The sequence below is a fragment of the Elephas maximus genome, chromosome 4, assembly GCF_024166365.1.
Source record: "Elephas maximus indicus isolate mEleMax1 chromosome 4, mEleMax1 primary haplotype, whole genome shotgun sequence".
In the NCBI taxonomy this organism is placed as follows: domain Eukaryota; kingdom Metazoa; phylum Chordata; class Mammalia; order Proboscidea; family Elephantidae; genus Elephas; species Elephas maximus.
In genome coordinates, this window is record NC_064822.1 from 65,832,669 (window position 1) to 65,848,434 (window position 15,766).

General features: G+C 40.3%; 1 protein-coding gene across 3 annotated transcripts; it reads right to left on the reverse strand.

Annotated features, from left to right (window-relative positions):
- Window positions 1-972: 972 nt before the first annotated feature.
- On the reverse strand, window positions 973-15,519 carry MFAP5 (microfibril associated protein 5). 3 transcript variants are annotated; one of them, XM_049881497.1, is made up of 10 exons: window positions 15,304-15,519; window positions 14,535-14,594; window positions 13,523-13,558; window positions 10,127-10,171; window positions 9,471-9,503; window positions 8,826-8,861; window positions 6,806-6,835; window positions 5,969-6,056; window positions 5,297-5,370; window positions 973-2,861 (listed from the first exon to the last, which is right to left on the reverse strand). In XM_049881497.1, the coding sequence occupies exons 2-10, from the start codon at window positions 14,590-14,592 to the stop codon at window positions 2,749-2,751; spliced, it is 513 nt and encodes a 170-aa protein (XP_049737454.1). In that variant the 5' UTR covers window positions 14,593-14,594; window positions 15,304-15,519; the 3' UTR covers window positions 973-2,748. The 3 variants fall into 3 exon arrangements, with proteins under 3 accessions (XP_049737454.1, XP_049737455.1, XP_049737456.1); XM_049881498.1 differs by lacking the exon at window positions 8,826-8,861; XM_049881499.1 differs by lacking the exons at window positions 8,826-8,861; window positions 9,471-9,503.
- Window positions 15,520-15,766: the final 247 nt, after the last annotated feature.

Sequence of the window (15,766 nt, forward strand, 5' to 3'; positions counted from 1 at the left end):
CCGTTATGATTGCAAGGCACCAGAAAGGCATTCAATCTCAAAAATTGCCTACCCAAACTTTTACTAAATCCTTTAATTCTAACATTAAAGATCCATTATTTTGGTTTTGAACATTGTTTTTTATTAAAATTCTAACAAAGTTGTCATTTATGCTTACCAGGAAAAGAATAATGTCAATACCTTAAATAGTAAAAGATTTTCAAATCTTTTCATGGGAGGGAACATGAAAGGAAAACTAGAGTACCCAGGACCTGAGATGGGGCAGGTTTAAGAAAAAACAAAACATGAAAATAAGAAAAGGAGGTAAATGGAGTCCTGCCAAGGATGTAAAAGAATGTAGGTAATATAGAATGTAAAAGAATGTAGAGGGAAGTAACTGAAACCAAAATGATCTCCTGAAACTCTGATGACACCATTACTAGGGGAAAGTTACAGGAAAAATTAGGACTTTATATGGATAAGGAAAGAAAGGATGAGAAAATGTTGGTTTATTATAGCAAGAAGAGTAAAAAAGAGTAGAGAACATAGAACAATTAGCACTGGCAAAACACAGAGTGCTAAAGAGAGCATAAGCCTAAAAAGGCCATATCTAGAGGAGAGGAAATAATTTTGGAATGTTGGAGAACCAATGGTAAAGTTGTGGAGTGAAGAAGAATAGAATAAAAACAGCGGAATAGAAGAATTTGAGCAATATGAGTACTCTGTTTTCAAAGCGAGGTGAAAGAACATAAATTCAGGTGTTTTTTTATAAACAAGCTGTTTACAGCACAGTGGTTAAGAACTAAGGCTGCTAACCAAAACGTCGGCAGTTCGAATCCACCAGCTGCTCCTTGAAAACCCTATTGGGGCAGTTCTACTCTGTCCTATAGGGTCACTGTGAGTAGGAATTGGCAACAGGCTTTTTGTTTTTTATAAATGTAAAAGAGAGGAGAAAGAGAAATAAGCAGACCACAGACCACTCTCTTCTGTGGAAGAAATTAGGAAAAAAATTTTTTTATTTTGAAATGTTTAATTTGCATTACACACAATATTGGGAGTGAGATTCTGCCTGGCGGGAATGTCACCGCTCCTTCAATATGCAGTAGGAGGGTCAAGTTCATGAAAAGATTCTTCCGCAACTCTGTTCCTATGGGGTTTCTCTACAGTGGTTACAATATGTATTGATATGTCTGTCTATATACGAATACATTTAATTCTAGGGACTGTGGAGCAGAGATTACACACTTCTTGTTTTTCTAGCATTTCTCTTTAACCAATTGTACAAAATGCATTAAACAAAATTGTTCCTTAATAGCAGAAGTTTGTTCCTCGGTTAGCTAGTCTTCTCAGCAATGGGAAAGGAATGCGAGCCCTACTAAGTGGAGTTGTCATGTAATTTGTTGTCTCGAACTCCTATTTCATTTCCATTGGCTTTTATAGAAAGTTATTGAGTTATTCAGAGGAAATGGTCTATCATACATAATTTATCACTTATTTTAATTGCCTACTTTTTTCTGTCACATTGTGGGCTGATGTTCTAATATAGCATAATTTTCCTCCTTATAAATCAGGCACAGGTCATTCTGAATTAGACAGTATCTGGGCTTTAAAATATATGAGTAATGCACTTAAATTCAGAGAATAGCAGAATGAAAATAAACCTAGAACTAATATAAATTTAACCTTCTCCTTTTAAAGGTGGGGAAATTATACCAGGGCCTGATGAGGGAAAATGAGTTATCTGAGTCTATACGGTTACTGATAGGGCCGGGATAATGTCATGTTAACCATTAGGTAAACTTTCTCCCTATTTATTAAAATTCAGGTCTAAATTCCTTTCTTAGACCCAAGATTAAGCAGAAGCCATTTGCACAATAATCTCCACAGATTTTGGTAAGGGGTGAGGATGAAAGAAGTAGCAACAGCTCAAGGAAACTTAGCCCGAAGGTGTGGTTTCACATGAAGTTGTCCATTTTGCTTTGTGGCGGTGGCCTGATTCCTAATACAACCATAAATGAATAAGTAAAAAAGATCTACTTTCCAATCCTGCCATCAGATTGGACAGCTGCATGAAAAACTGGATCAAAAATCATAGGTCCAAGTTCATGATCCAGAATAGTCCTCTCTTTAGCCCCTACCTCTGATTTTAGCAGAAGACAACGTTTTGCTAGTAGGATTGTATATTTCTTGGTTCTACTGGAGAATTTTCTCAGACTACCAAAATTACCATGATCCTTTTCATAAATATCCCAGGCAAATGCTAGGACAATCCAGCAAAATAGTTAAATAAGAGAGTAAAGAGGAACATGTAGATAAGTGAGGAGTTAATCTAGAGCTAAAATGGACACTGGTAGCATCATTCACCCTACAATCCATCTCACACAGACTTAAAGGTTAAGATTATTAACCTAAAGCTTATATTCCCCTGAAATTGTATGTATAATGTTTGTATATGAGCAGTGTGGTCATCATTTATCCACTATGACTATGATATTGGGAAGCAGCAAAACCATGCAATAATGTAGACTGTATTTTTAAGTGCTGAAAAATGAGATAAATGTTATCAGTTTAGGTAAAAAAAAAAAAAAAGAAAGAAAGAAATCAGAAAGTGGAGGCAAAAGCCAAACATTGCAAAGGGATTGGTTTAAGTAATACCAATACTAACATCTGGGTTATCTGACAGTGGTTACCTGGACAAGAAGGAATTCCCTCTTCCTAGAGTGTTCCCTTCCTCCCACCACATTTTATTTCTGCTTCCCTCTTCCTTGATTACAGACCATCAGGTCTCTGCAAATCCAAATTTTCACAGGGAGGGAGTCGGAAATAGTTGGAGCGACGGAGTCGTCTTGGGGGAAGGCCAGCCATCTGTCGGCAAAGCTCATCTAGAAGAGAGGCAGGGCATGACGGGATGAGAATGCAGGAAGATACTAAGAGCTCCTTTTTTTTTTTTAATTGTACTTGAGATGAAGGTTTAGAGAACAAACTAGCTTCTCATTAAGCAGCATACATATTGTTTTATGACACTGACTAACAACCCCACGACATGTCTACACTCTCCCTTCTCAACCTTGGGCTCCCTGTTACCAGCTTTCCTGTCCCCTCCTGCCTCCTAGTCCTTGCCCCTGGGCTGGTGTGCACCTGTAGTCTCATTTTGTTTTATGGGTCCGTCTAATCTTTGGATGAAGGATGAACCTCAGGAGTGACTTCATTACTGAGCTGGAAGTGTGTCCAGGGGCCATACTCTTCAGGTTTCTCCAGTCTCTGTCAGGCCAGTAAGCAAGAGCTCATGTTTTAAAGGAAAGAGAAGATTTTGCAGTCTGATGGTGTGAAAAGATTGAAGAGAAGCAAATTTGGGTTAGAACCTAAGCTCCGCCGCTTACTAGATCGTAACTTTTCTGAAGCTCACTATCCCATTCTGTAAAACAACCATTAAACTACCTACCTCGACAGTGTAGTTGTGAGTATCAAATGGAAATAATGTATGCAAAGTAACAAGCACACTCTTTGAAACAGCAGGTGGCCGGTGACTGTTAGGCTCTGTTACAGAAAATGTTCCTCAAAATGTGTGTTGTAAATCCTAACCTCTATGCCTGTGGTGGCATAGTGGTTAAGAGCTACAGCTGCTAACCAAAATGTTGGCAGTTCAAATCCACCAGGCGCTCCTTGGAAACCACATGGGGCAGTTCTACTCTGTCCTATAGGGTCACTATGAGTCGGAACTGACTGGATGGAAACAGGTTTTTGGTTTTTTATGCCTGTGGTTATAATCCCATTTGAGAATGGGTTGTCTTTGTTATGTTAAAGAGGCAGGATTAGTGTGAGGTGTATCTTGAACCAATCTCTTCTGAAATATAAAAGAGATTAAACAAGCGAGCAGAGATGAGGTAATATAGATGCCAAGGCACATGGAGATCTCCTTGGAACCAGGGAGCAGAAGTTGAAGAGACAAGAACCTTCTTCCAAAGCCAACAGAGAGAGAAAGCCTTCCACTAGAGCTGGCACTCTGAATTCAAAACTTCTAGCCCCCTAAACTGTGAGAGAATAAATTTCTGCTTGTTAAAGCCACTCACTTGTGATATTTCTGTTACAGCAGCACTAGATAAATAATGGCGTCCTCAAGGCACAGTGGTTAAGAGCTTGGCTGCTAACCAAAAGGTCTGCAGTTCCAGTCCACCAGCTGCTCCTTGGAAACTCGATGGGGCAGTTCTACTCTGTCCTATAGGGTCGCTATGAGTCAGAATCAACTCCATGGCAGCAGGTTTAGATAACTAATATATGTTCCTTTATACCCTAGCTCCCAATTTTTCTAATCATACCCAGCTCCCAGTTTTTCTAATCATACCCAGCTCCCAGTTTTTCTAATTATGGACCTACTAAATAGAAAAAAACAAGGTCCAATCACTCAATAGACATGTAAGTGTTTACTATGTGCAAATAGCTAACTTTGGTAAGTCCCCTAAGACACTTGAAAGTGCTTAGAGTCCCAAATACTCATCCTCAATCTCAAGGTGCTTCCCTTGCAGGTGGCTTGCCCAGAGCCAGCCAGGAAAAACAGTAAGTTTCCTTCTGCAAAGTTAACTACAGCTTTTACTCAGGAACTCAGTGCAAAGCGGACTGCTGAGTCAGAAGGGGCCGTGTCTGTGGTGCCTTCACCAACCGCGGCCATCGTTTGGGGCTGGTTATGGGGAAAGTGAGAAGTATCTTTGTTCCCACCATGCATGTTCTATAACCACACACTTGGGACTATTATAATTGTTCTAATAGTCTTCTCTCCTACCTCTGAAATTTCACGATAAGCAATGTAAATGGCTCCTGAAATTGGACTGTGCTTATAATGTTGTTAGTTTCTAAATACCCAATCTGTTTTTATCTATAGGCCCTATACAAACCTTACTGTCTCCAAATTAGTGTTTGTTTGTTTGTTTTTCTTTTTCTTTTTAGAGTCATGAACATGGCTGTTGACAAGGAGAATCTATTATCTGTAATGGCTGGCTTGGCCTTTTCACCAAGAGCTCCAGCAAATGATCTTCAAAGCAGCCAGAGCTCCAGATAGCTGTATCTATAGAAGAGGCTGGGACTTACGATCTAGTTGGAAAAGGGTCTAGGATATTTTTCTTAGGTTCTGTTCGTATCTTCAGCATTCTGCTTTATGTAAATCATTTATTTGGAGTAACCGAAATAAAGCAGCTGGTGGAAGTTAAGGGGGTAGACTGAACCCCTTCTTGTTTGTTCCTGCTTCAACTTGGTAGATCCATTAGCACAGTGTCCCTTTCTCATAACCATTCTTCCCCCACTAAACTCTGAGACATCATCTTACCTTTCATAGCTTCATGTTCCTTACAGACAAGACGGGAGCATATCTCATTGTTGATGATGTACATACGCCGCAAACTGCCACAGTCCCAGTGTCACAGTCAAGGAAGAAGATAGAAAAGGCATTGAGAGGGAGAACTATCCTAGGTTTAGGATGAGTGTTTAACTTCTCTATTCCCCACCCTCTCCTATCTCCCCCCACCAAAATCTTGATTTCCTTAAGTATTTTGGGCTTTTTTTTTTTTTTCTGGAGGAGTGTAGGGGATAGAATTGTGTTAATTACTCTTCTAAGTGAGACTTTGTACATTCCTTGACCTAGAGTTGAGCTTAATATTCCTTCCCACTATTACTACCTTCATAGTTGTATCCTTTGCTTCAGCCTCTTTCTATCAGATAAGAAAATCAATGTAACAGTATTTCCCTTACAACCCTCCTTCCTCCAGCCCTCACTTTCATTTGTCTTCTAACATCTACGCTTGTCAGGCATCCTAATCTCTGTATACCTCAACCCAGACTCCAGGTTCTAGTCGGCACCTTCGAGAATAGCTAGGAGGGTTACGCTCAAAATTGTTGTTCTATCAAAGACTGCAGTTCCATGGTGGGTACTCATTAAATAGTTACTGACATGAAAACACTGCCATGGAAGATGGTCTCTGGGCATTCTGGGATTCCTTACCTGGTGAAACATAACTGATGAATACATTGCTTGACTGGTTGGTGCACAGAGTAGAGTCTTGTGCAAGGAAATTTCTCATCTCGGCACTCTAAAGAAGCCCAACACAAAAAATAAGGAAGTGAAAACAGGAGAGGCATAAACAATGGATTAAGGGGACAGGGAGGGTGAGATAGAGTGGGGAAAAAGCCAGAGTAGTCTCTACAGAGCATGATTGTAAGTTGGGTCATGTCCTTTTTGTTCAGCAAAGCACAGCAAGAAGAATTTGGTTTGAATAAAATTTAGGCACTTCCCTATCTGGAAGCAGAAGTATAACAAAACAATCTCTGAGGAGTCTACTACCAGAAAGTCCTTCTAGGATGATCCAGGTGGTCATAGAAAATGCTACAGGGAATTGTTCATAGTCTCATTCTGAAGAATGAGAATTCTCAGGCAGGTCACTATTTCTCTGTTTCAATAGTTTTCAACTGTAGCTGCATATCAGATTTATCAGTACATTAAAACCAAAAAACAAACCCATTGCTGTCGAGTCGATTCTAACTCAGAGACAATACAGCCCAATTGATTCCACTTCCCAACCCACTACCCAACAAATAAAGTCAAAAGATGTTTCAGGAAGAAGGCTATTTCAGGGCCATGCAACAGTGGTCCTATCTTTTTTTCCCCATGGCTTTTTGGCTTCATTTTTCATAAAAAGGGGGAGTGAGGGTACTAAAAATACTTTCTCAAAAAGAATTGGAAGTAAGCTAGGAGATGTATCAAGTACCAACAAAAGAACATGGAGATAAGGAAACCACAAGAAGAAAAACTAAGAAAAAGACATGCAAGAGACAATCATACCTGTGGTGGTATTTCTGTCATTGGGCGAGGCTGAAAGGCAGAAATTTTATTCAGTTATTCCTAGTTCCAAAAATTACCACCTCTGTACCTGTCATGTTGCCTCATTTAGGACCCACTTTGGGTCTCCATGAATAGAGAACAAAGATTTAATAACTCTTTTAGCAATTTCTAAAAGAAAACCTTTGATGCCACAAAATTAAAGAGATTTAGGAACTTGGGTGGGAAGTCTGATTTTGTCCTTCTCCTTTCTTTCCCAGAGACTTAAGAAACACATTGTACTGTATCTTTATTGTTGACAAGGATCAAATTTAATAAGAAAACAAGGCAAAGGACCGTATGCCCTGAAGAGCTTTACCCTAGGGCTAATGAGAGAAAGAATTATTATCCTGTAGAGCTCCTCCTCATAAGAGAAAAATTCTCTGTAGATTAGACACATCATCAGGGTTCTTTGATACAAGTAGTTGGATAAGGGATAGAGAGAGTCATAGCCATAGCCAAACCTAAGTCAGGGACTAATTAAATACGGATTTAGTTCCCAGAATGGAGAACATGTCAAGGAGTTAGATGAGTGTTGAGGCAATAGCCTATCCAGGACAGCTGCCATTGGAAGAGTTAGTAAGAGACATGATACTAAAAAGTATGCTAGGTATTCTCCTCTATCCCGTAATTTCGATTACAGGTTATATGCTGATAACTTGTAAATCTATATTTCTAGTCCAGATCTCCCTCCTAAACTCCAGACCTATAAATCCAACTACCTTTTTATGGTAGGGTTCTTGGATTTTTCAAAGATCTTTCAAATTTATCCTATCTCAAATTGGATATGCCAATTCAAGTTCACCTTTCCCTTCACCAGTTCAAGGTGTTTTTCAGAGAATGGTACCACCATCTACCCAACAGCCACATCCAGAAATCTGGACATTATCTCAACAACTCCTTTCTCCTTACAGCCCATGCTCAATTCTCACTACCTCTCCTGGATTCAGGCCACCATCTTTTATTGTAACTATTACAACAGCTTTTTGTTAGTTTTCCTGGTTCCAGGCTTATCCAGGTCAAATCTGTTCCCCATATTCCCATTGGGAGTGCTCTTTCCAATGCATAGATCTGATTAAAATCACCTCCTGTGTACACCCTTTCCACTTGGCTTTCATGTCCATCCCAAGCCTATTCTCTTCACCTGAAAATTTCTTCCCCTTTCTCTTCATCTTGTTAACTTCTACGTGTCTTTCAGGAAGCAACGTAGCCAATCTGACCTCCAGGAAATATGACCTTTCTTAACCCCTGAAACTGAATATAGTTGATAGTTGATGACCTTTCCATGTGCTTTCACAGCTTTGTTTGCTTACCCTAATTATAGCATTTTGAGTCACTGAATCAAATTATCTGTTCACTTGCCTATTACGCAGAAGACATATAGTGGGAGAAATCAGTTTTTGTTTTTGTTGTTTTTCGTCTTTATATCCCTCGCACCCAGTATAACGCCTAATATACAGCAGGCTTTCAATAAATATTTGTTAAAACAATCTATCTTCTATCTCCTATTCTAGTTTCTCAAATCACCCGACTTGTTCCTTTAGTTTTTACCCTAGCCATTCCAATTAGTTTTCCTTATGTACCAAGCTTTCTTTTGTTTTCACACCTTTGAACCTCTGGTTGGGATGCCCATACTCTCTGTGGATGCCTGCCTTGCTCCAATTCTTCTTTCAAGATTGAGCTCAAGCATTACTTTTAGAAATTTTTTTTTTATCTTCCCAAACATGAATTTGTTTATATATATTTATCTGTCTCCCCTTTACACCACCCATTTTACTCCACTCCACTTTCTCTTGAGAGAAAGAGCATGTCTTCGTATTTTGTATATCAAACACCTAGCACAGTTCCTGCAGGTAGGGGCTTAAAATGTGCTACATAAACTATAATCCTGTTTATTTTGGGTCCTTCACACTGCCTTCCATATGGGCTCTGGGGAAAGCCCAGAGTGGCCCTGGTGGCCCTAGGATCCCAGATCTGAACTCACCCAGGTCATCTGTGGAAGGCTCGATATCAGCCAGAACTGAAAAGGCACAAAACAGCAGGTGTGAGGAGGGCTTTGAATTGGCAAAGGGGGAAGGCAGAAAAGGAAAAGGGAGAATGGAGATATTAGGGCAAGGGTCAAGGCCATGGCTGGGTTTCTGTGTTATGTCAAAGGGAGTAAAATTAGTTGAAGTAATTGTGAATACTTATTGAAGACTATTGGTCCTGTTGACATAGTACTAATTTTTGGAAGCCTATGTTATCCATGGTGTCCTAATGACATAGTTTAGTTAGCTCAGCTGCTAACTAAAAGGTCAGCAGTTCCAATCCATCAGCCGCTCCTTGGAAACCCTATGGGGCAGTTCTACTTTGTCCTATAGGGTCGCTATGAGTCGAAATCGACTCGACCGCAAGTTTTTTTTTTTTTTAATCCATGCCCTATTTTAGCTATTAATCCATTTTGTTCCCTCTTCTCAGAGGGCTAGAAGGTCCCTCTTTCCTTGTATCCCACTGACACTGAACAACACTCCCACAACCCCTTTATCACTTTCCCAGAGATAAAAATATAGGATTAATTCCAGAGCAGGAATTAATATTGTGAATATCAACAAAAATCATGTCGTTTCTTCAGGGTTGCCATAAAGCTGACCTGTTTCATCTGTAGAGGGATCATTTACCAGATCTGCAAAGATACAAAACAGAGAATGAAGAATGCAGGTAGGAAAAATGGCAAAGGGAAGCAAGATAAAGGGATGATGATCCAAAACGAGACAAGAAAAATTGAAGTGAAAGGATGTGGACTCTTCAGCAAATGTAAGGGACTATCACGAGCCAGGTTTCATTCCTGACCAACACACCTCATGCATAGCCACCACTCATCTGTCAGCGGAGGCTTGCATGTTGCTATGGCTGATGACGAACAGATTTCAGTGCAGCCTCCAGACTCCAATGAAAGACAGACTAGGAAGAAACATCTGGTGATCTATTTTCAAAAATCAGCCAACAAAAACCCTATGAATCACAACGACCTGATCCCCAACTGATCGTGGGGATGGCACAGGAATAGGCAGCATTTTGTCCCATTGTGCATGGGTCACCATGAATCAGGGCCGGACTCAAAGGCAGTTAACAACATCACAGAAAGAAATGGAAGAGAGAATACAGCTGGGCACCTAGAGTTGGTGTGTGAACTCACAGTGCCCAGCAACCTCTTTTCCAGTTTATTTTTCTTTGTACTGACATCATACTCCATCCTTCTAGCCCCAAAATGAAAAACAAACAACAACAACAACAAAATTAGCTTACTTGGATCTTCTGTGAATGGTTCTGGAGTCACTGGGGTCACATCATCTGAAAAGAGGATCAGAAAACATTTTGTGAGCATTCCCGGTCCCTCTCCTGCCCTTGCACTCCCAGGAAGTGAAACTGTCTCGCACAGCACCCAGCACATAACAGGTATCCCACAATTGTTCTTCCTTCCTTGCTTCCCCAACCTAAATTCTTTCCTTGTAACCCAAACAAACACTGTATTTTCCCACTTCCATGATGATACTCAGCCTAGAATATCCAGTTTCTTTGTCTGCCTGATCTAGAGGAATGAATGGCATGTAGCCCATCTGACAGACATCCCCTTTCCAACTCGGTTAAGCATTAGACTGCAGGAATGCAAAGCTGTATTCTCCAGTAAGAGTTTGGAAATCAGCTGTAATTTTCTTTATACCATTGGAGCTGATTTGATAAACTGTTCTTAGTAAACTTACGTCCTTCATTGCCCTAACCAAGCCCTGGTGGTGCAGTGGTTAAGTGTTCCGCTGCTAACCAAAAGGTCAGCAGTTCGAATCCACTCCTTGAAAACACTATGGGGCAGTTCTGCTCTGTCTTGTAGGGTCGCTATGAGTTGGAATCGACTCCCCGGCAACGGGTTTGGTTTTTTGTTTTGTTTTTTTTTTGGCTTATGGGCCACATACTGTTTAAAGCACTTTACATATATTAACTTAGTTAATCCTCATAAAATTTTTTTTTTAAAAGATGTCATCAATTCAGATTCATGGCAACCCTGAGTGTGTCAGAGTAGAACTGCTGCACAGGGTTTTCAAGGCTGCAAGGATTTCTTCTGAGGTGCTTCTGAGTGGATTTGAACTACCAGCCTTTTAGTTAGCAGGCAAGCGCTTAACTGTTTGCACCACCCAGGGACTACTTTAACCCTCATAAGATCCCCATTTTTGCAGATGATAAAACAGCCCCAGGAAAACAGGTAATTAATCCAAAGTCATATAGCTTGTTAATAAATAAAATGGAGTCGTGACCTTTTTGCAATACTTAAGATGAAAATTGTCTATACAAAAGACATTGTGATTTTGATATTTATAAGCTTGACATAATTAGATATGAATATACCCATATGCTTACATACAACGCTTAGTGGAGTGATGTGGTAAAGAAAAAAACAAAGACAGAAAAAAAACCGAGGCCATCAAGTCGACTCCAACTCAAATGCTAATAATGGGAAGAACGGTTTGCATTTGACCATTGGAAAGTGAAGTTAGGAAGAAAAGAAACAAAAAGGCCCAGGTCTTAAGATGAAATCTCTTAGGATAAACAAAGAAAACTGTATCTGAAACTCTAAATAACATATTTCCTTAAAAAACAAACAAACAAAAAAACAAAAAACTCTAAAGCACTGTAATAAAGCAGCATTTACACCTAAATATTTAACAAATATTTTATCTGTAACCATCCTTCAGTGTAGACTGCTCAAGCTTTATCCACTAGGTGTCAGCAAATTCGCATACAGTCATTTGCTTTGACTTTTTTTTTTTTTTTGGTAAACCTTTAGGTTTTAAATGTCAAAGAACAAACATTTTATAAAGCATGCTCCAGTTATTGATAAACGTTAAGAGAGGTGAAATGTAAATACAGCATTTCATAGAAGTTTCTCCTGCTTACTTCACCCTTTTTTTTTTTTTTAATTTCGGATAGAAACTCATCAGATCTAACAAGAGTCTCTTCACCTTTAACCCTCCATGTAAGTTCTTTCTTTCAGAACAAATTTCGATAGAAGGAATTCAATCCTGTCCCAAACCCACCGAATATTTGAAAAACCACTAACCCGAATAGTTTCAGAGAGGAGTGGAGGCTGTCTAGGGTGTAGCCTAGCCCTGCCCCACTTCCTTTCCACCAGAGGCCTAGCCACATTCCAGCACAGCCATTCGGACAGAGGGCAAGCAAAGACAATTGGCTTGACAATGTGTCTGACCTTTCTCCTCAGAATTTCAGAGCCCAGTGCTGCTTTTCTACATATACCTCAGTTTACCTACCTTTCCCAGGAGCTACCACCATATAAATACTTTATCTAGGATTCATGAACATCCTCTGAAAAGGAATCTTAAGAAAATATTTTTATCATATCTGATAATCTTTCTATTAGGAAGTATCCCAAAGTCTCAAAACGGGACTGGGCCTCAATCAGCCAAGAGATGATTTTTAGTTTTACAAAGTGCTGAAATCTCTTTGTAAACTCAGAGGATCAGACATCCCTACCAACAACAGGAAAAAAAAAAATTTTATTTTTAGCGTCCATTTTTTTTTTTTTTTTATATCAGGACCTACAGTAAGAAATACATTATCATATTGTGTTCCAGGACATTATTGCTGGCCACCATCAAAGTCGATTCTGACTCGTGGCAACCCCATGTGTGCAGAGTAGAACTGCGCTCCGTAGGGTTTTCAAGTTTGTGAACTTTCAGAGGCAGGTTGCCAGGCCTGTCTTCTAAGGCGCCTCTGGGTGGGTTTGAACTGCCACCTTTCAGCTAGTAGTGGAGTGCTTTAATACACTTTATAAAATAATACTTCACTATTACAATGTACATGCAATGTACTCTGATCTTTTTATTTTAGTCTATTCTAATTCATTAAAAAACATGCCAGTTGTGACCCACTAAATTGATTTTATGACCTACTTATGAATTGCATCCCACAGTGCCCTATCTTCTAACTGATTGGCTGAGAGGAGTACAGCTACGTTGAATGCCTTGAGGCAGGGTGGAGCCGTTGATCAGAGTTTCCTTTATCAACTGGTCCTTTGAGAGCCCAGACTTCTGGGTTCTGTGCAGCCATGCCACAATTTCGCTGGAGCACTGAGATGGCTTCTTACCCTGCCTTTGCATTTTAGTTTCTCCATGGCCATATGGATAGAAAAATCCTATCTGTAGGAATTAGTAAACATTTTCTGTGTGAGATAAGAGATGTATGGGGGAGAGTGGAAGCAAGAAATGGGCTTAAAAGGAGGTCTTTAAAAAGTTATTTCAGTGGTATTTTTTTAAAAAAAGGACAAGAAGGTTTTATAAACAGGATGGTGCAAATAGTTGAGCACTCGACTACTTGCCTAAAGGTTGGCGGTTTGAACCCACCCAGAGGCACCTTGGAAGAAAGACCTGGTAATCCGTTTCCAAAAGGTCACACACAGCCTTGAAAACCCTATGGAGTGCAGTTCTACCCTATACACGCAGGGTCACCATGAGTCAGAACTGACTTGTCGGCACCTAACAACTGGGTTGTAGAAAACAGTGAAGTAAATTCTATTTTCCACATGTTGGCAATATATGTCTCTGTCCTATACAGTACAGATTCTTTAACTCTGACTTTCATCCACATTATCCTAATAGGAAGTCCAACAGAGCCCAGATTCAAGGGTTCACTTACCTCCTCGCTGACCATTGACCCTGAAGGGTATCCAGTCTGTACCAAAGGAAGCAGAAAAGGGATATGTGAGTGACTCCAGCTGTATACCTCATAATGCTTTTATGAGATGAGCCGGAGAATGATGGAGAAATGATTTTCTGTATTCTTACTCCTATAGAGATCAATACAAAATAACTCAGACCATTAGTGCTCCACACAAAACTCACTGGAATAGAACACTCCAGAAAGACAAAAAGCCCTGCTCTGATCTGCCCTGACCTCAGATTCCCTCTTATCCTCATTCCCAACCAGAAGGAGTCCACAGAGAGGGCCCACAGCCTTTCTGGTGTGTTCTGTCCCACTATCCTCACAGTCCTCTAGCTATCTACACTACTGAACAAGGCAGAGGAGCTCTTTTCTTACAGTCTGTATCTGGCAGAATAAGAAAAAAATGAAGTAGGATTTCTTTAAAGTCTCCACTTTCCTTTCTGTGGCCAGTCTTCTAACTAGTTTTTGTGGAATCTGTGAAGATCAGTTTTCTTTTGTGTGTAGGTGTGGCATATATATATTGTGTATATGAATATATATGTGTGTCTGCTGGTGCAAATGCTGCTTATGTGTTATTGTATACATACCCAGTGTTTTCCTTCAGGGTTTAAGTTTGGTCCCATTCTTTATTAAGTTGTCGCTATGCATTTCTGTACACATTTGTTTACCTGTATATTTAAGCGTGTGACTCCCCTTTGGTTAACACGCATTTGTGTGTATCTTAATTTCACTTTAATTTCATAACTCTCAGCATACTTTATTCCAAGTCTGAGATCATCTATTCACATCCCTGCTCTTTCTCCCTCAACACAAAATCTGTTCTTTTCTTTTCTTGGATAGCAGTTCTAGAGATCAATGGCAAGCATCTCTCCTTCCATTCCCCGTCAACCTCCTTCCGTTCTGCCCTCTAACACGCACACCTCCACACACAGGTATAGCTGAAGAGCTAGCATTTTAGGAAGAAAGAATCAAGGCAAGAACTCACCAGAGGGCATGATGAGCAAAGTGAGAAACAGCAGCATCTTGGGTCCCAAGAGCAGCATCTCTGGTAGGAGCAGTGGGGAGAGTAGAGAATGTAAGACTCAGAGACAGATCAGCATTTCAGTTCTAAGTAAGGATACGTTGGGGCCCCTGTCCTTTTGTCTTCCCAGGAGTTCTCTTGGTTTCCCCTTATAACTCGGCCCCTTCCTCTCTTTTCTTTCTCTTCTCTTACCCAACATTTATTTCTCTCTTAAAATCTATTCTTTGGCAACCTGTCAGTATTTTCACTGTCATTACTCTTCTACCAAGTCAAAGAAATTTTTATATTTTATATTCAAAATGGGCCATACTTGCCCTGACCCCATTGGTTCTTTCACCCATAGTGTCTAATCTTACTTTACCTTTTTATATCTGTGGCTTTTTGATATTCTCTGCCCCTCTTGGTGTCTTCTCTCATTTGAATTTCATGGATAATAATTGGGGTGAGCAGAGGTCTAATTCTAAGTTCAGTGACACTCCCCATTACCCCTTTCCCAACACCACATATATACACACAACTTCCCTCTATTTAGGGTTTTTGTTATCTGTGACTTTTTGATATCCTCTACCCCTCTTGGTGTCTCCTCTCATTTTAATTCCCTGGATAAATAGGGGTGATCTGCTCAATTCTAAGTTCAGTGACATTTCCCATTGCCCCTTTCCCACACCCTCACCCCCACCCCACCCACACACCACTCTATCTATTTGGGGTTTTACATAATCAAGCAACTCACTGTCCACGGTGCTCTGCTCTTTCCACAAAGTTCTTTGGCTGCTGAAAATGTCTCTCTCCTTCTCGCACTGTTCCTGCTTTGGCTGGAGAATAAGATGAATAGGGCCACTCCCTGGAATGAACTTCAAATTTGGCCTAATCTGAAACAATGAGGGAGAGAGAGTAAGGGAAAGAGAGAAAGCCAGACTAGAGGAGTTGAATACAGTGTTACAAGGAGGATGGACTGAGAAGGGAGACAGGGATTTGCAGTCGCTCACACCCTCATTCCAAAGGTTATGACCACACTGGTGAGATACTGCTGCTCCCTAGAAGAGTTGGCCTAAGATCATGTATGTCTTTCTGTGGTCAGCCCACTTTCCCCCTCATTCTGGCTCCAGCCACCTCTTTTTTCTTTGGGTTCCTTCTTACCTAAATATTTCTACCTCACCCTTAGAGTGTTTTACTGCATATCACAAGCCTCTGTT